Source organism: Mycteria americana, chromosome 2 (genome assembly GCF_035582795.1).
Source record: "Mycteria americana isolate JAX WOST 10 ecotype Jacksonville Zoo and Gardens chromosome 2, USCA_MyAme_1.0, whole genome shotgun sequence".
NCBI lineage: Eukaryota > Metazoa > Chordata > Aves > Ciconiiformes > Ciconiidae > Mycteria > Mycteria americana.
This window is the reverse complement of record NC_134366.1, coordinates 20,708,218-20,728,310: the sequence shown is the minus strand read 5'-3', so window position 1 is coordinate 20,728,310 and position 20,093 is coordinate 20,708,218. Positions and strand designations below refer to the sequence as shown.

Below are 20,093 nucleotides of genomic sequence, written 5' to 3'. Positions count from 1 at the left end.
TTGGAAAAAAAGAGGCCTTTCTGTAGAATAATCTTTGCAAAACCAGTATCTAAAGCTATGGGGGAATGCAGAAATTAAAAATTAGTTTAGGACTGTAATGAGGGATTTACTTTACTACATCTGTTTTCTAATCCCTTTTTTTCCTTTTCTGCTAGAAACTCTCAAGTATTTTCCTGTCAATGTTAGGAGGATCTTAAAGACTTAGGGATTCTTTTTCAATGAAATAGAAGACATTAAAAAAATACAAGATCAAGATAATCTACCCTATTGAGGCAAAATTTGTCATTATTTGATGCTCTGGCTTGTGGAATTACTTTGACACTTTTAAAAATTATCTTCAATCTGAGATCAATATGTACTTACTTGTAACATAACAATAATCTCTTTCCCTCTGATAATTTACAGTTGATATAAAAGTGGTTCTACCATTATTCAAATGCAATTTTGATTCATACTGACTAATCATCACCTGTGTTCCCCTTGCTAAGAAAAAACAGCCAGACCATTTTTTAATTTGATGCAATAAATATCTTAGTAATATGTGATCACCAAGGAAGATCAAGGTCTAATAAAAGATTTCTTGGACATAAGAACAAGTTTCTTAACCTAGATTGAAGACTTGATTTGTCATAACAAGTTTCTATAGGCAACCTTTGAATAAAACTCAAGGTTTAACTAACTTCACACTATATTTTCCACATTGCTGTCCATAAGAAAGAATGACTCACCGAAAAAACCCTACTCAGTATTAGCAACCACACATGTATCTCCATGAAACTTTAATCCTAGTTCAGTATTAATCAAAATGTATCTCAGAGATGCCCAACCAGCAATGAAAGACAGATAGATGTAGGACAGATTACCAAAGATACCTCAAAAAAGGAGTTGGTTTTCATCATGTGAAGGGAAGGAGTCCATTACAGGAATCCTAATTGCCGTTACTAGAAATGGCTTCCTGTAAGGCATGAACCATATACAATTTAAGGAATTCCCCTGACTCAGAAGTCGGACTGCTTGTAGGAAAAAACGTGTACTTTGTGAGATTTAAATCTCTCTTCAGGGATAAATGGAGATCTCTATAAGAGAAGATCCCTATATTAACCATCCCGTATGTGAACTAAGCCTATGTGTTAAGCAGTCCACAAAATTACTGTACAAAGTGAATAACACAATGTCAAGAATTAAAATTAGTATAGCCCATTAATTAGAGGGTACACTACCAAGTTCTTTTCATGAGGTAGGGTTTTTTTAGTCTTTCCTTATGAGTAAGCACTATCTGCCCTCTGGAACAACTCATCAAGGATATCTGCAGGACATTCTGAAAACAAAAACATCTAAAATTAATGTTCTTCCTGATTTAAACTGATGTGTCTGACTAATGAACAAGGTAATTCGGTTTATTTATCTAAACCAATCCTATCTTGCTCAATAATGGGAATGACATTGTTCACGATTGATTAGGACTCCCTTCCTGAAAATCATTATATAAGGAAAACTATCTAGGGAAAGTTATTTGCTATCTCTTCCATAAACTTTCCCTCAGTTCAATACTGCACAGGCTTTTTCCAATCTATGTTTGGCTCCGAGTATAAGACAATCATTTTAACCAATATTCATTAGAATAACTTCCTTGAAGACAAAGATTATCTGAAAAAAAAAAGTATATACAGTGAGTCTCCCTTTGTCAAATTAGATATCCTTTTTAAAATCACAGAGAATATAACATTCAAATGAAAGCAACTTCAACTTTTAATTAACACTTTAAATCCCTATCTTACACAGGGGGTGACCTGACCTGAATTTTCATTTATGTGTATTTCTGTAAAAATAATTTGATTTTAAAAGTGTGTTCAAGACACATTACTACTTTGATTTTTTTTTTTTTTTTTTTTAAATTTTTATCAGAACAGTCCAGTGGAATAAGAATTCAGAGTGATAAACTGCTTGGATTGAGGAAAAAAAAAGAATAGTGAATGTAGACATTGCCTTCCCTTGGATCAAAATTAATATTAAACTATCTTCTGTTTTTCGCTAAATGTACTTGAAATACAAAATAGCATTGACAATTTTTTCCAACTACTACATAATTTTGTTGAATCAACAACCAGGATGTGGTTGCATTTTCTTCTTTTGGATTGTTGTTTGGTTACATTGTCAAAAAACCCAAAACACATAGCTACAAACAAGTATTTTTGGTTTTAATCTGCAAATACGGACTTTTTTTTAGTGACAATCCTTTAACATTATTTTATCACTGTTATCATTAATAAATCCAAACAGCAGTATAACATACTTACAACAGGAATTTCTGTTGTAGAACAGTAGTGAAGATGGCAACATTTCACAGTGCTGTGGAATGCAGCATTTTCGATTATGCTAAGTTTGCCAGTTTTAACTAATGACAGCATCTTGTCTTCTAATATATTTACTGAAATATAACTTTGACTGCCTAGTAATGTCATCACCCCATCTTCTAAAAGATATCAAGCATGAGCTGACACCATCGTTTTAAGTTCAGGAGCAATCACATGTCCTTCCTCTTTGACATGCTGATCCTTTTCCTTTGTCAAGAAAAAGGAAATCTTCATATGAAGGGATCAAATAACTTCCCAAACAATAGGATCCTCTTTGGTCCATCAGGAAAATTGAACCAGGAATGCAATTTGATATAACTGTTTTAACTGTTGGCTTGAGTCTTGGTGTATTTCCTCTTAAACAGTTCTTCAGTAAACAGGATAAAGAAAAATCATGCGATAGGATCATGACAGCTCTACCAGAAGAAACCAACCCAACCCTCTTCTCCACCTACTGGCAAAACATCTCACCAAAGTTACAGTGGCCGTCCATCGAGATCCATAACCTGATCTCCACCTACACTCCTGCAAGCACGTTTTAACCCATCTATGCATTTTTAACACATTGCTTAATATTGAAAAGGGGAAAACTGGTAGAGGGGATATTTGAAGGACTTAGATGTAGATTTCAGCTGCAGCATTCAGTCTGCTCCATGTAGCAAGAACTGGAGTGTTATGACAAACACCTTTTGTACAATTTGTTTAGCTACTTGAAACCGTTTCTAAAATACCTTCTCCTAATATATCTTAGTGACAGGCTACAAATACAATTGCAGCCCACATCAAAATAGTTTAAAAGAGCAAGAGAGCACGACAGGAAGCGGCGCCGGGTTACACAGCAAGTGCCCTTTTGGATAGGACATCCCGCAGCGTGACTACAGAAGGAATTATCCCTGCGACTGAAATAGTGTGCATTAGGAACAGTTAATGGAAAAGGGAGTATGAGTGAGTATTGGCAAATCAGACTGAAGCAGAGTTCAAGAACTTTCTTTTGCAAAGACAGAAAGAAGCTTTGACTGCAAGGAACAACCCTGCCAAATCTAGAGCAATTTCTTGTTTTGCTGTGTCTGCTCTACGCAAGCTATTTGTTTCCAGATCCTCTTAACAACAGGAAAAGGAGACATAATGAAGCAGTATGAAGTTGGTGGGCCACAGGTCACTCTTTTCTAAACAAAAAGAGCATGAACAAGGAAAAAAAAAAAAAAAGGCTGCAGTCATTTCAGAAACCACATCTCACATAGATAACAGTTGCTTCAGTGGTGTGTCTAAGTGACCCAGCTGAATACAGCATCTCTTGTCAGTAGTGTCCAGACATTATTTTTTCTTCCTATTGCAAGAGGTATCATCCCTCAGTTTTAATAACAGGGCTTATGACTGGGAGGTACTGTAATGAGAAACAAGGAGAACTAAAGATAGGAGAAGGCTAGAAACCAGAAGACAGCTAGGGCAGGCAAAGAGGTAGGGCATCTGCTTGCAGGTGGGGGAAGGAGTAGAAAGAAGGTCTTTTTCTCTCTTAGTCTTCCTCCAACTTATATAAAAATAGAAAAACTTTATTTCAGCACATTAGCCTGTTTATTCACAACTGCAGCACTACTAACCTTCAAAATCTGTACACATCACCAGTTTAGGTGTTTTGAAAGTGAACTTACCTGAAAGTCTTGATCATCAATTCCAAATCTCTCTCTCAGATTACGGAAAACCATTGGACAATATTCCTTAAATTTGAAATGACTTGGCATGTTTTCTCTGAAAGAATAGAAAACCAAATCAACTTCATTCACCTGCATATGCAATAAGTAACTCCAGAGTATTCTGTCTCAATTCTGTTCATACAAAGCAGAGGATAAGGAGATTTACAATCTCTCTTCTAATGCTTTCTTTTATTCAATGAGATTTGGTTTCACCGTGTTCTTTTCTTCTTCTTTACAACATTTAATAAGTTTATACATATTTGTCTCTAACAAGCTACAACATAACTGGATGAAATAAACACAAACTATATTTTGATAACTTTGGAACCTGGACTCAAAAGCAGAAAAGGATGTTTTCCCATTGCCCTAAAATTACTTCAAAGGTGAAATCTTAGATCGGATTACACAAGAACTACCATACCATCTGTGACACAGAAAGTACTGACAGTGCCAAAGCTTCAAGAAAATTGGACTCATTCAGTACAGGGCTAATTTTAATATCCTACTGTTAGTTTCAGACTTATACGTGAGAAGAGTTATTTTGACCTTTGCCACAGAACAGAAGACCCAAAGTAGGAGAATTCTTCCTTTTTCAAAATATATTCTTGAATAAAATTCAGGTTATACACAAAAGAGCATTAATAGTTTTGTATGTCTGTACATACTGTTAATGGAGCATTTTATTTTTAAGAGATGCAGATATCACATGAAATGATCTTAATACTATTGGAGCTTCTATATGATTGGTATGATTTCGTATTATGGATTATAAAAAGCTGAACGTTAGTCAGCTTTAATATATGCTTTGAATTCTCATTCTTGTTCAAATATGTCATTTAATAAAAAGCACATGAATTTATGTTTTTAAAAATATCCAAATAAATGCTTGTATCAGCCATAAATAATCACACCAAGAAAGGATCACCTTCAATATGTAAGATACTCACAAGGCAATAATAAACCATATGGAGGAAAAATACTACCCAGCAGCCCCTGCTGTTGCTTTTCAGAACAGCACAGATGGTTATGTTTATCGCAGGATTAACTTAATCATCAAAACTTCAGTCCCATCAACTGAAAAATAACAGAGTTCATAGTACTTCATAAAAATATCACTGCCACTATCCACTTCTACAAAGAATCGTTACTTGTACTTACTTGTTGAAAAGGTGATTGTCCACCTTTATCTTTGAGTACGCTTTGAAATCATCTGGCATCAACATAACGGGGATTTGAACATGGCTCAGTTCATTGATCTAGAGAAAAGAGAATATATTTAGTTGCTGATGTCTTTGCAGAGATGCTGCACGTGTCTTAATTATGAAAATGTTATTCAGTCTACTATTTCTTGTGTATATGTCCTGGGACTGAATGTAAGTAAAAGAAGAAAGCAAAAGCAGATTTATTCTTTCCAGATTAAATGCAATCACAAGATAGACACTTTGGAAAAGAAGAAACAGCATTCCATATTTATACTAGTTTCAGAAAAAAAGTGCTTCAAAGCACACCTGGAGTGTACTTTTTATGGAAGGTCAATGAGGATGCCAGCACAATGGTCTTTAATCCCAACACACTGTTCTTGTTTCGTCAACTGAGCTACGCTCTCCAAAGATTATTCAATTCTGTATTTCAAAAAACTATTTACCTTTGCAGCTTACGAGCTAGACTTAGATGTCTGTGTTTTGAACTATACAGCGAAAATAAAATTAAGTTTTGCTTCCATGTGAATGCACACACTTTGGGCTCAATAAGCAGAGGCTTGTTTCTTCCAATAGTGCAGACCTCAGCCCAGGTTTTGCAAGTCACACCATTCAGGCATTTTTTGATTGCTCAAGTCAAACAAACTATTTAAATAGCTAAATTTTTGCTTAGAAATAGGTGCAGAAGTAAGTCCTAAGGTTGTCCTTATTTTGTTGTATTTATGGGCACCATCTATTCTTTCTAGTTTTGAAACAAATATTGTCAGTCTTCTCAAGATTAGGATTTTTCATATATATTTGAAATCCACTTCTGGCCACAACTTTATGATAAAATGTAGACAACTTTACCATTAGCTAGTTTGTAGACATGTTTTTATTATTGCATGTATTAATCTACCCTTACTTTAGTAAATTTTAACTAAAACATGATAAACATAAAAGAGAGAATTGTGACCTTGCAACGGTGCTTTCAAATCATGAATGAGATACCCATTACAACAACAGTCACCAAATACCCATGACATAATTTTACCTATGTTCTTACGGTGCTCTACACCACGGTCACGCATCTTGATTTACCCAGTCAAATATTTTTGCTCGCAGAGCACATTTTGCTTCAGCAGTTTTTTTTTTTTTTTTTTTTACAGGCTTTGGGGGGAACCCCCACTCTATATGAATACAAATGCACACTAGGGGTGGATATAGCAATAGCGGGGTGATCCTCTGCTCTTAGCACTGCTTATCCAACACTGTTTTCCAACTAGGAAGCTGTTAGTTGCCTGTAAATGCTATCCTGCTTAAGAGAGGCTTTTGGAGAAATCTTCACTGAAGCAGCTATAGGTTATAAATAATGGAGGAAAAAAACCGCACTCACTGCAAGTATGACCTTTTGCAGAACTGAAGTTAAACAAAATAAGAAAACAGTGAGGAGCCTTTTAGCTCTTAAACAGAGGAAAGCAACCAATGCAAGCAGGCAGGTCAGGCAGCCTCATCACCTTTTAGGACTTTCAAGTCCCAGTAATCTTCCCTGCCATGTCTCATTTTTATTATTCAGATCCCTGCAGCCCACACGAAAACTGATAAAATCTGCTGAATTTACTTTACAGAATGCTTCTTTGGAAAGCCCCGAAAAGCTCTAGATAGAGGCATGGCAGTTATATAGCAGAGTGGAGAAAGGAAACAGAAAGACGTTTGGGATGGGCTGAACGTGCTCTGCTCCTTGGAGTTGTAGGGAGAATGCTCTTTCCTCCTTCCAAAGGGAGAGAACGAAGAAACTCCAGTAAATTTTTGAAAACACAGCTGTACAAACCTAATAAATCATGCTGACACCTCATTAAATACAACATAAAATAACAAAACATTGATCGAAAATCACTACATCTAACATACATGCTCTTTACTACAGTTGATATCGCTGTACATCAATCTCACCCTGAAACCACAGGGCATGAGTTTGCAGAACTAGTCTAGCTGTTGTACAAAAAAACCTAGAGACAAGTAGATATATTATGCAGAGATATGAAATTTTAGATTTGCTTATATGGAATTACCTACTCTCTTAGACTGCCAGATTGTACAACAAATTCCATGCTTGAAAGAGGGATAAGAGACCTACATGCATTTCCATCCTAGCCAAAAGAAATCCCAAGAATATCTTCCACTGAATACTGTCAATAATGCTGAATTCACACATCTTCAAATGACCTGTCTACAATTTGCAAATTTGCTTGAACTTTGGATTTTAGATTATCAAAATTGCATTGATCAAATTTTCACATGCATTCACTTTCTTAATTTACTGATGTAAAGTTTCCCTGAATACACCTATAGGTTTGCTTTTACGCCGTGAATATTTAAATTTGTGCTATAATGGCACAGTTTTAATTGTGCCTGTAGGCCTTACAAATGTCACTGCATAGCAGAATAACATAGCCAAAAGTGCTTGTATTTGCATCCTTGAGAGATTCTTTTATTCTAAACAAAAATTCCAAGATAATTCTCCCAGGAAATTCCCTACAAGATATGAATGTACACACACACACACACATCCCTCCCTCAACAAATCAGGGAAAAAATGCAGGCTAACAGAAGGTTTTTGGTTTGGGTTTTTTTTTTTTGGGGGGGGGGGGGGGGGGGGGGGGAGGGAGAGGAGGGTTGGGATTTTTTTTTTGGGGGGGTGGGGGTGGATGTGGGTTTGAGATTCATTCACGTCTGAGGTATGTAAAAGCAATTTCTCTAATATTTTAGGGAACTCCTCTCTAGCAGGAGAGGGAAAAAAAAAGCAGGTGATGAACACACAGTAGAAATGACCTTTGGTATAGCACACCAGCTGAGTAATGGCATGTCCCAGCAGCACAGGCCATTAATTAATTTAAACCTTTCAAGTATAAGGTCTGGTTCTTTGTGCAATAGTACATTTTTCGGATAGATTTGATGAGGCCAGATTGGAAAGTGCACACAAGACAGAAAGGAATACCCATGTCATTAGATCTTGGTGGAAACTGGAACCACATTGTGGGGGGAAGGGAGAAGAAACAATATCCAAAACTCCCCCACAAACAGCTCTTGAAAAGCTAAAAGAAAAGGGAAAGGTCAGAGGGATCAATTCTCCACTTTGCCATCACCGTGTAAAGAAACAGTCACATCTGAAAGACACTAAATATGAAACACAAAGAAGACATTCTGAGCCTTCCAACTCAGATGAAAATTTTGCTTCTTTTTGTCTGTGTTTGAAAGTCAACCGTGACACAAAATTTTAAGTAAGAAGCATGTGATACCTTTGCCAAGTATTATGTGCATCTCTTCACATTACCCATTAAATACAGCTAGCTCCCTCAGCAACAGCAAATGAAATGTGATTGTGAGGATGAAAGTTCAGTATTCCCAATTACAACAGAAACTGTGTTACAATAGCTGAAATAATTACATAAGAAATATCCATTTTCCTCTAAGGAGTGCTTCTGAATGTAACAAAATCATAAGCAAGAAATAACTTCCCACAAGAAATAATCACAATGCATAAATGAAGCAGAAAGAGCTCACTGGACAGAGGACTGACTTGTTGCTGAGGTCTCAGGATCAAACATTCATTAATTACAATGCCTTCTAAAAGAACCCACATTTATAGCATCTCTACAATAAACACCATGTGCATCATACCGAGAAAGAAAATTCTTTTAGTCCTGCAGCCTACATCCTTTAACCGCCCTGATTTGTTGTTGCCAATACAAATTTTTGCTGCAGTTTGTCTTGTTATTTGAAACAGACAATGCTTACGGTATCTTCGAGGAATTTAAATCCCATATAATAGCCTTAGAGAATGGATTATTTTAAACATGAATGACTAAGATTTTAGTTGCACAGTAACCATGCATATTATGTATAAATACCTCATGTCTATTAATAACATTTGTAAACTCATGCACACAAGATATTAATAAGTGACCAAGAAACCTCCCTTCAAGTAATTTTTTCAAATACCTTCCGTGACACCGGTATAAAACCAGGTGTTATGTGAGAGGGAGACATCCCCCAAGAGCTTTAAGGAAGAATAATTTTAAATGTCTTAGACTGGCATCGCCCCTTTAAACACATGGTACAAAAAAATTGTGGCTGTAGGGATCTGCTCAGAGCTGTGGCTCGGTCATGGCAGGTGGGAGGGGGCCGAAGCGAAAGGAGGCTTTCAGGCAAAACCCGACTGATTGCAACTCATTTTGCTCCTGCAGGTTTAGGATTGAATTCACACTGTCAGGAAAACAGAGGTTGTAATTAAACTGCAAATAAGGGAATAATAAAAGCCTACTGGACATTGAATAAATAGTAAGACTCAGCTGGTAATGATTCTGAAATTAGCACACAGAGAGGTGTTCCCACAAAGCCATCTCATATTGGTGACATTTCAAATAAGCTTCTCTAATTTATATGATTTGAAATCAAGCAATGAATATATCATAAATTGTTAGGCATTATTAATGGCCCTTATTTAATTCAGATACATTCACTCTAAACACCACATTACTAGGGCAATGCATAATTAAACATTAGTTTTCATTCTGTCAGAACATAAGCAGCAATAAATTGCTTGTATGCAAAGCAGACAATGAGATATTTAAGCAGCATATAATAAAGGCAATTTACAGCATATATTGCATGTTTAGCTGGAGGAGCCAGAACAATGACCCTGTTCTCCAACAGATACAAGCTGATGCCTATCACTACGATGCTGCAGCAGGAAACCTGTGTAACACATTACAACTGGTATTATTCATTAAAAAAACCAACACCACCCCATATAAAATTAAAAAAGCCACGTACATCAATGTCCAAAATTTCATCCCGAGCACATCACAAATCACATGCAGACTACTTAGCAATGTCTAGTGGTTCCTTTTGAAACTCTCTTCCTATTTAAAGCCTTCATTCTGTACGTGGCTTCTTGTATTTAATATCTCAGCTTTAATATACAGCACAGATACTATTTCCTTTTAATTTAATGTATCAGCCAGCCAGATTCGCTGGCTGAACTTATGGAGGGATGAGGCGTTTTCACACTGAACAGCTTGATAAAGCATCTCAATTGCAGTTACGGTTCTTGGCAGTTTCACACACGGGAAAATCCCTGCTCCTCCCGATGCTGGATGTGGCTGAAGTTGTGGAAGTGCTACTTTCTTTTCCGCTCTGTTTATCTCCGAACTCTCTTTCTGAACTGAAAGCCAATTCACAGCAGTCTGATCTGCCGAGACAAACAAGCTACAACTGGTTTGTTACTCTGAGAGACAGTCAAGTGCGTTTTTCACAGATTTGTGTATTTTTAAACACAGATTTTGGAAGAAGTGGGAGTGGAAAAGACTTTGGAAGAAGGAAATTATTGAGGTCTAAAAATAGAATCGAACTTTTAACACCACCAGCAGTTCTGACATTCTTATGTTCATGGTTTACTTTCTGCATCTCAGTTTCTTCTTTGGCAAGGAAACTTGCACAGAGCTCTGAAGAGAAAAAATATCAGACAGTACTTTTCGTTCAGACATGGAGCCACCATTTTGACAGGGCCACAGACTTCTTCAAAGGCACAGTTAATTCATTTACTGGTAGATTAATGCTTACAAAAGCAAGCCTATTGGCTTCTAATGGATTGCTCTTACAAAACAAGGCTGGAGAACAAGAATGCAACAGAGGAAAAGGGTTTGTGGTATAAAATTTCACGTTTAGGAGACTATTATCCTTCATTCTTCCGGCACCTTGTTGATAACTGAACACCCTGCAGGTCTTACCAAACAGAGCATTTTCCCCCGATTACTAGAGCACAATCATCTAGGAGATAAAGTTTCTTAATCTTATTCTTTCTATTATCCTGTAAAAAGCCATTTCCAAAGATGTTCCTATTTCGCAAGGAGTAAGGGTTTAGGGCCGGGTGGTGACAGGCAGAGCTATAGGCAGGCGTTTACATCCTCTCCTTCCCAGATGTGGAACACCCCGCAGTATCGCTACCGGGACAGTAAACGCCTTGTGTTGAAGTATAAACCGAAAGCGAAGTGATTATTTTACAACTCTTTGAAATCTACCTTGAAGGGTCTTGAAAAGGGTGGATGAGGTCAGCAGCTAATCAATTTTGTGAAAGACATTTGCCTGTTACAGGGCAAAACCATCATTTGATAAATGTCATTTGACAGTTTAAATTACACTCAAAGCCATTCTTGCAAGAGAAATAAAAGGTTAAGCTAAGTTCTGCTGTAGAGAAATAAATCAGTTCAGCAAAATACTCCTTAATTTGTTTTAAATGAAGTTTTCATCATTTCAATCACACAAAAAAATCATCTCTTCCCCCCCCCCCCCCCCCCCCCCCCCCAAAAGCACAAGGTAAAAAACATCTACCCAGACTTTTTTTTATTAACTACACAATGTGCTAGGAGTTTAAATGGCATAGGAGACTTCTCATATATAAGTAATTTCTGGTTACCTATTCAGAAACAAGTCCTGAAATTAAAGCAATTATATGACTAAGAAAAACACAGGGTAAAGTATTTAATTTTCTCTGAGTCTTTAGGATTATTTTAATTTAAGGTACACGAAGAGAAAAAAAACCCAAACCAACATAAAAGCCCACCTAGCTGCCAGAGTCATAGGCATTGAAGTTTTACATGTCTCAAAACATCTACCATTAATTACTAGAGCAGCTTCATGTTTTTACAGTTCAGGTGATACCTGTCATTAGATTGTTGGCTTTCAATGAAATTCAATAATGTAATGCTAGAAAAGAAGGCCCAAATGTTTTTCAAATTGCCTTAGTGCAGAAACACATATTCTTCCCAAAGTACTAAACACAAGATACCTAAAATACTTTGCAGAAATATTAAATACACTTCATGGATTCAGAAATTCTGAGAAATGAACACATCAATTACAGGTTATTTACTTTTTATCAAAAAAGTAGCAAGACTTTTCTGAAGTCTTATGGTCTGACTTTGAATTAAAAAAACCCAAAAGAAACAAAAAAATTTCACAGCAAGTCCCAGATGTTTTCATGAGACTTTTTAGCTGCCGTTTTCAACAGTACAAGGATATCTTTGGAGTCTGTAGTATATGCATCCACGTGGAAAACAGGATATTGTGACATACCCGAGAAAGCTCTGAACAGGATATTGTGACATACCAAATACAGTCCCAAAACAGAGGAAAAAAAATGGTTCTGAAGAGCATTTATTTCTTGGTGTTTATCTTTAAGTTTGGAATATCAGGGACCCACATCCAAACAAAGGATTTTATAGCTTGGTTATCACTCCTGTTCAGGGAGTTTGGAGTGACAGTGTTTCAAGAACCTACAACAAAAGCACCAAAATCACATTCCTTTTACAAATGTTTTGATGCAAGTTTTCAAGTCTTTCAAGTCTCTTGGACATTTGCACAGTCCAGAAAATCCAGAACATCTGCTGTATACTGTCAGACAAGTGTAAAGTCACATTTCTACAGATTTGGTTAAACTTCCTGTGAATCTGCTTACACCTTTCAATGAGTGCAAAAATTAACACTTCATAATGTGCCAAATAATCAAAGACCAAATATAAATTAAGCAGCTCAGATATAATGCCTGTCATGATAATCCCCCATTCTCCTAAAAAGCTAGGACAAATGCAATAGTGTGTACAAAGATACTAGTGCACATTAATGACATGGCAAATAGAGTAATAGAAATGGGACTTTTTTGTAGTGGAGATTTTTGACATGCAAAACAGTTTGAGTAGCAGATGACATACAAAAATAAAGTGCAGTCTCAGTCCAAAAGGAAACTGTAAAGCAATGAAAGTCCTTCAGATTTGGGCGAGTTGTGATGCACACAATACACATGAGCTCATCCTTGTTTGCTAAGGTAATGGTTAAGAAAACAGGACAAGGCACACAGCTCACACAACAATTTGCAAGCTATTAGCTAGTGGGCTTGCCACAAAATTGATAAAAGAACATTTTATTTTTTGAGCAGAAATATCTCAAGTCACCTTTTTTAAACTTCAATTTGTGTGCTGGCAAGTTGATGCACTTTAATACAATCTTTCATAGCAACAGATATCTTCAGTTATTGTTTGAAATACTGATTTAAAATACACATGCTTGTCACAAGGTCTGATAGCAATCTGGTCTATATTTTTCTAATTAAAGAACAAAATGCTTATCTGGCAACAGATAAACTTTAGTTCACTTGGCTTTGTCCTGAAAGCTTCACAAGAGAATACCTAAAAAGAGGAGGATGCTAGGAGGCACCAAGTATTTATTTACGACATCAGGAAAGATTTAACGAAAATAAGTTCAATTCTATATATAAAGTAATACACAACTCACAGATAAATGTTCTGCTGATTTTCTAAATGCTTTTTTGTGGATTCTGGAATAAGAATTCAACAAGCAGGAACAAAATGAAATAAAATTACACTTATATTCCATGAATCATGTTACTCAGATTTGGAAAACCACCAAACCAACCAACCAAACAGAAAACAGACTTAAAGGAGTCTATTAAATAATGGTCATCTCTCATAACAGCTTTTAAGACCATATTTTTCAAGTATAACTTTTCTGAACAGGAAAAATGAGTCCATGCAGTTAAACATAAAATTCCAGTAAGCAGTTGAACAAATATGAAGATGCTGTAGCCTTACCTGAATGCTGTAACTGCAAAATGAAATTCAATAGAAAAAAATTATCTTCAACAAAGAAAGGCAAAGTATAATGGGAAGAGAAACCTAAGGAACCAATTTCACATACAACACATGCAACTCAGCTGCTTAATAAAGAGGAAGGCTTTAAGAGCATCCTGCCTAAGAACGACAAACTAGGATGGCTGCAGAATAAATGCCATAAAGCAACAATTTAAGGCATCAGATGGGCTTCATTATTGTTCAGAAGCAATAACAAATGTAGAAAAGCCAAATGCTTTGGTTATTTTTACACTGGCATAATGAAGGTAATGTATTTCACATTACTATTATTAAGGAGAAAGACGACCAACTTGTGAATAGGCTTTTTGGTAACTGCGCTGTCACACATTCCAACCTCACAAATATGTTATTATTTAGGAAATTGATGACTTGTGGAAAGATGACATTAAAACCTGATTCCTTTTGGCCATTTCTGACTATGGATTAGGTGAAGGCTGAAGCCGCGAGGCAGATTTTCTGAAAACAGAAGCAATACCATTTGCATTATATAAATCTAATTTATGAAGTGAATTAACTGGACACAAGTGACACCAAGAATCAAGTACACGAAGGTCATACTACAAGTATTTAACTGTTCTGTAAAGCAGTACAGCAGTTGTTCTCAGTAACATGGACCATACCGAGTAATCCGAGTGCACAACGTACAGAACTTGCTCTGCCAGCCCGCGTTAGCCTTCAGGTAAAACAACATTTTTTTAGCTCTCAACCTATACCCTCCAGGAGAAGTATCCATGCAGAATATCGTACTAGAAGTCCAAATGGGCAAGTGTGGCATTTCCTCGGTTTAGAGAAATCCCTTCATTTATCTCCCTGATGCATCTTGGTTGCACTGTATTCCTCTTGCATTTACCATGTAATTTTTTACTTCGAAGTAGTGTAATGCCTGAGGTCAGGCTGACAGGTCTGTAGTCACCTGGGAGGGTTACCAGTCTTTCAGATTTTATCAGGATGCCATCCAGACATTTTTTTGCTACATGAAGCCACTCTACGGGCTCTGTTTATAAAAATGCTGTCAGAGCAAAAGCAGAAGTTGTTGCTAGTCAGGACAGAATAACGGTCCTGGCCCTTACGGCCCAAGGAAACCAAAAAGAGCTCGAGCTGGGCGGCAACCTCCAAACAGCCATTTGGGATTGCTCAAGTGTTGTTTTAGCACTTTCCTGTCTACCTTTTCTGTGGTCATCGAGGCAGGAACCTTTGTTCTCTCAAATACAGTTTCTAAACATGCATGACTCTCCCCTTCTGACAGACATATTAAAAATACACATTCATTCATATATATACTCTGCAGCTTCTTGCTACTGATGCCACGCATTTATGTGCCAGTTTGGTATTTGGGAAAGAACGGTATCCTGGTGTGTTTACGATGAGCCGGGTTTTGCTTCTGCTCTGGGTATCCTTTTTCCACACAGAATCCCCATTTATTTCGGCAGTAATGCTATATACAAAATTTCATAGATTTATTATCATTACTTATCGGATATTAACTGCCCAGATATAACAACTGCAATGCTCATCTTGCTGCAGGCTGACTATTTAAGTTACTGCCTGGTATTTCATAACCCCAGAAAGCCTTCCCAGCTTCGCAGAAGAGAGGGGTGTGAGGGGAGGGCGCAGCGCAGCCGCCAGCGGCTCATCGACTCTCAAGTCCCATCACCCTCCTAGTCCGATTAAATTGGAAGTTGAAATGATTAAACGACTCAAAGGTAAACATCTTTTTATCCCTTGATGTGAAATAAAATATAATTTGTTGAAAGCAACGTAACAGAATTGCGCGACCTTTTTCCTCAGTTTACAGGTCAGACTTTTGTTACCGGAGGATTTCACAAGCTTAGGGGGACAATAGGACACGTTCAATAGGCAAGAGGACATAAATCCGCTTTCTATTTATATTTGTCATAGCCCTTAAATAAAAAGCAACTCTGGTGGTTTTAGTGCCGTTAATCTGAACATGCACTGGTGTCATGGTGCCTCTGAAGGGAGATCAAACAGAAATTACCAAACTTCGTTCATTCAGTAAACATGGTGACAACAAAACATCACTTTTACTGTAAAGACTAAAACAAACTGTAAAGATAAGAAATTTTCAGTAGTAGTTTCTACTATGCTACCCATGGTAATGTTGTTTCAAGCCCAGTCAAAAAGCATTTTCCCATGATTAGGAGGTTGATGCCCAATATTTGATCAGCGGCCACTCATTTCCTCTCCTGGACTCCAGAATCACATTTCCAAGGCTCAGAGAGCAGAGCCAGCCCACAGAAACTCTCTCATCACTGACATTTGACTCGGGTGATGTATTGCTGATGAATAGTATGAGAAAGGAAAGCCATCTTAAAAAATCCAAATTAAAAACATTTAACAGATTTAATGTATCCCTTAAGCAAGAATTTTGTATAGAGATATACATATTTTACACACACATACACATATGAATTAAAAATAATGAAAAAACCCCGAGCTACCAATGCATTTTCAACCATTAACGCTGATCTTAATATAGGAAATTCTCCAACGCAAATTAAAAAAAAAAAAAAAAAAAGAGTTCTGATAAATGCACCCACAGTGAGCACAACATTGCATTTTTGCAGATCTAAAGCCACATGCTATCAAACCAAGTAATATTTTTGGGAGCAGAGGCACGAGCAGGCTGCCTGCGCAGGACAAAGGCCAGTGAACTCGACTCGCAGCTGCTTTGCATCACCGCACCAGCACAGGCGAGCTGGAATGTGCACCCTTATGCCCTCCACATTCCTCTGCGCACACATACTCATTTTTCCATTTTGTCTTACTAAGAAATATTTTTTGAAAAACAACTTTAAAAAGGAAACACTGCCCTCAGTTTTAATTTGAATATAAACCTAAAGAACTGGAAAAAAAGATTTTTTTTTTTTTCCTGAAAGAGAAACTCACAGTCAAAAGCTATTGCCATTTTTCTCAAGGAGACCGAGACCAAAAGCTGCCATACCTTGTAAAATGCATCATAAAATGAGAAATAACAGTAACCTGCACTAATGACTGGACTTCCTGCACACCAGACAGCCATTAATTTCTACTGTTAATTAATTTCTACAGTGGCAGAAAGGTAAGGTGGTGGCCCTCCAAGCCACGAGGAGTCAGAGGGAAGAGCACATGCAGCAAGTAAAGGAATGTGCTTGTCATTTTTTCCGCCATCAGGAAAGATACAAAAACTAGAATGGATTAAAAGTATCTACTTCAAGCTTGTAAGCTCAGGCTTTTTTTTCTTGCATTTGATTTTTTCCCCCAATTATTTATGGAAGCATTTATGACTTTTTACAACTTTTGACTGAAAATGCACAGTTAATACCAGGGTATTTTTCAGGAAATCTGAGAGAGACACCTCCACGTAGTTACAAGAAAGGACTCAAGAGGAACATAGGTTCAGTGAGCCACAGGTATTTTCAGAAAAACATATAAAGGCCCGTGCTTCAAACAAGTCAGCATTGCCAACAGCACCCCCAGAAGCAGCACTCCTGATCTTCCCCATCTTTCCCTGCTTTTGTACCATCATTTTTCCTCTTCCAACCTACATGGGTGTGTGGTCGGTTGCGTGACGAACCAGACCTAAAACCCAACCCAAATCAGGATTTTTGTTTATTTGGATCATTTTGCCAGTCCCACTCACTGCGAGGTCGCAGGAGAGGGAAGGCAGCGGAGAAACGCTTCTTTCTGCAATTCCTTAGCTTAAAAGGTTTGGACTACTACAGGTTTTTGAGCTAAAACCCATCAAGTTGGAAGTGCTGCCTGCAGTCTTAGATTTGGTTATTACAAGGTGAATAAAGATTCACCCAAAAACGTATTTTCGACATTTAAATGAAGTTTTAACTTCAATACCTTGTAAAATGTATCGTAAAATGAGAACTAACAGTAACCTGCACTAATGAGTGGACTTCCCGCACACAAAACAATTTTGACATTTGTTTTTGCTGCCAACATTTAAGTACTTAAAAAAATCAGTTTGCTGAACTGCAAAACCAGCTTTGGGTAACTAGCTTGTTTTTCAGGTGCAGGCAGAATATTTTCTTCATTTCTGCTCATTCAGCTAACAGAGCTGAACAGATAGGTCATTCAGAGTTGGGAAACCAACTGGGAGTCAAAAAAGCAAAAAAGCTTGTTTTCCTTTTCTGGTTCCCTAATTTAAAAATGTTATGGAAGATGAGATCTAGTTTTGAAATCTTGAGGCATGTTCATGAGTTGAACTGATTATAGTCTTCAGATAATACTTCCTTTGTTTAAAAAAAAAAAATTACGATGTCAAGTATAAAAATTGCTCTGATTAACTGATTTTCCACTTTGTGGATCCAGGATATTTAAGGTTGTTTTATTTAACTTAGGAAAAAGAATGCCAGTTTAGTGCGTTGCTTCGCAATTTATCAGACGGAGCTTGACAAAAGTGATTTAAAAGAGGATCTCTGTTAAAAAACAAACTCTTGCCTGCCAGCCCACTGTCAAGAATCTTCAGGGGAGAAGGGCATACAGTGTACCTTCCTACTTAGAAAGAGAGTACTCACTTCATAACATACAGATGCAAAGCAGAATTAAAATTGGTTATATGTTAACAAAAATCAGTTGCTTATCAATTTAAACTTAATTTAAACTTCTCCTTTAAAATTCACTATAGTCTTCTGCCACAGCTCTACAGGTTCACTTAAGGAGAGCCTTGTTTGACATGTTTTTGTCTCATTCTACCTTTTGGAATCTCAGTGGATGAGATTTCTCTAATTCCCAAGTAAACAGAATTTTATCTATTCACAGCAAGAATACATACAACTGCTAAGAAGTACTGAAGAAAACTAAATAATTCCAAATGCTTGGCTAAGAACTGCCATGACTAAGCCTCAGCAAGACTGAAAAAGTATACATCCTTGAAAAGAAAAGCAATTAGATTTCTTTTTAAGGCTTAAAATATTGTCATTCTCTAATTCAAGTCTATACGACAAGTTTTCAATATTTTCACATTTTTCCCAGGTAAATTTACTGTCTCAATATAAAAGAAAGCTCACAACCAAGTTTTGCATTTTTTAGCAAATGCAAAATGGAGGTATCCTACCTTGGACACCCAGATATAAGGAAAAAAAAAAACCAAACATTTACTCCAGTGACTCTAAGTATGAAAAGAAAAACTTGAGGCTAAGTTTGTAGAACTTCAAAGTTTGAAGCAATTAACAAATTCTGAAGTGCACTCTATCTCTGCCGAGGCTTACAGTTGTGGTTATGTATGACCTTCAGATCATCAATAAGCTCTTTATCAGCCAGCAAACTTTATATCACAAACTCTGAAATTTGAATTCAAACAGCAGTGAAACTAAAAGCTCTGCTGAACTTTTGGTGAGGAATATTATCATTCCAATGCTCATCTCTGTTTTTCTTCCTTAGACTGAAGACTTCTTTGCAGCCTTCAAACACAGGAAGGCTGCCAGCAGTGCAATAATTTTTTCTTGTCTTCAGGCTTTCTGTATTGTCTCCCTCCCACTTCTACTGTCTAGTAGTAGATAAGCCCAGAAGGCAAGACAGATCAACTAAAGCCAGTTTTCAGGAGAGCTGCACTTGGCACAACGTGAGGAATATGTTGTTTTTCTAGCGTCATACTCCGGGAGGGGGGGGGGGGGGGGGGGGGGGGGGGAAAGAGGTGAAAAGAAATGGTTTAGATCGCAATGTATAAACTCAATGGGATAAAGATGACTCATACGGCCCTGTCTGGTTCAAGTGACCTCAAATACTAACACAGATACCATCAAAGAAAACACTAAATAAATACATGTTCTAAAATAACATACCATCTATCTGCCAGTGCTAAGAATAGCCTCGTATTAATCTCTGTTAAAATACTGAACGATGGATAAACAGATGCTGTTGTACTGTGATCACTCTAACCATAGCAGTGAATGTGCTTACCAGACCCCAGGACTGAAAGACCTAGAAGCAAGAACTAGTATTTTGTCCCATGTTTGTACACCACGTAGGAGAGGAAAGGTCCCGCATTTCCTCCAAGACAAGGGCCCCTGGGCATGACCTGCAGTGCAAATAGACTGTCATGGCATAAAAGCTCTAGAGGGACCAACGTATAGGTATTCACAAAGAATTGAGGTAACTTACCCCCCTCTGTAGAAGCAGAGGTTTTGTTTG

The 20,093-nt window shown here is 37.1% G+C and overlaps 1 protein-coding gene across 1 annotated transcript in view; it reads right to left on the bottom strand.

Moving 5' to 3' along the window:
• Positions 1-20,093, bottom strand: part of PIP4K2A (phosphatidylinositol-5-phosphate 4-kinase type 2 alpha) — a 119,848-nt gene that overhangs the window by 48,171 nt on the left and 51,584 nt on the right. The window contains exons 2-3 of the mRNA XM_075492668.1: positions 5,204-5,301; positions 4,004-4,100 (exon numbers count right to left, since the gene is read on the bottom strand). Coding sequence (XP_075348783.1) covers positions 4,004-4,100; positions 5,204-5,301 — 195 coding nt within the window. The remainder of the gene's footprint in view (positions 1-4,003; positions 4,101-5,203; positions 5,302-20,093) is intronic.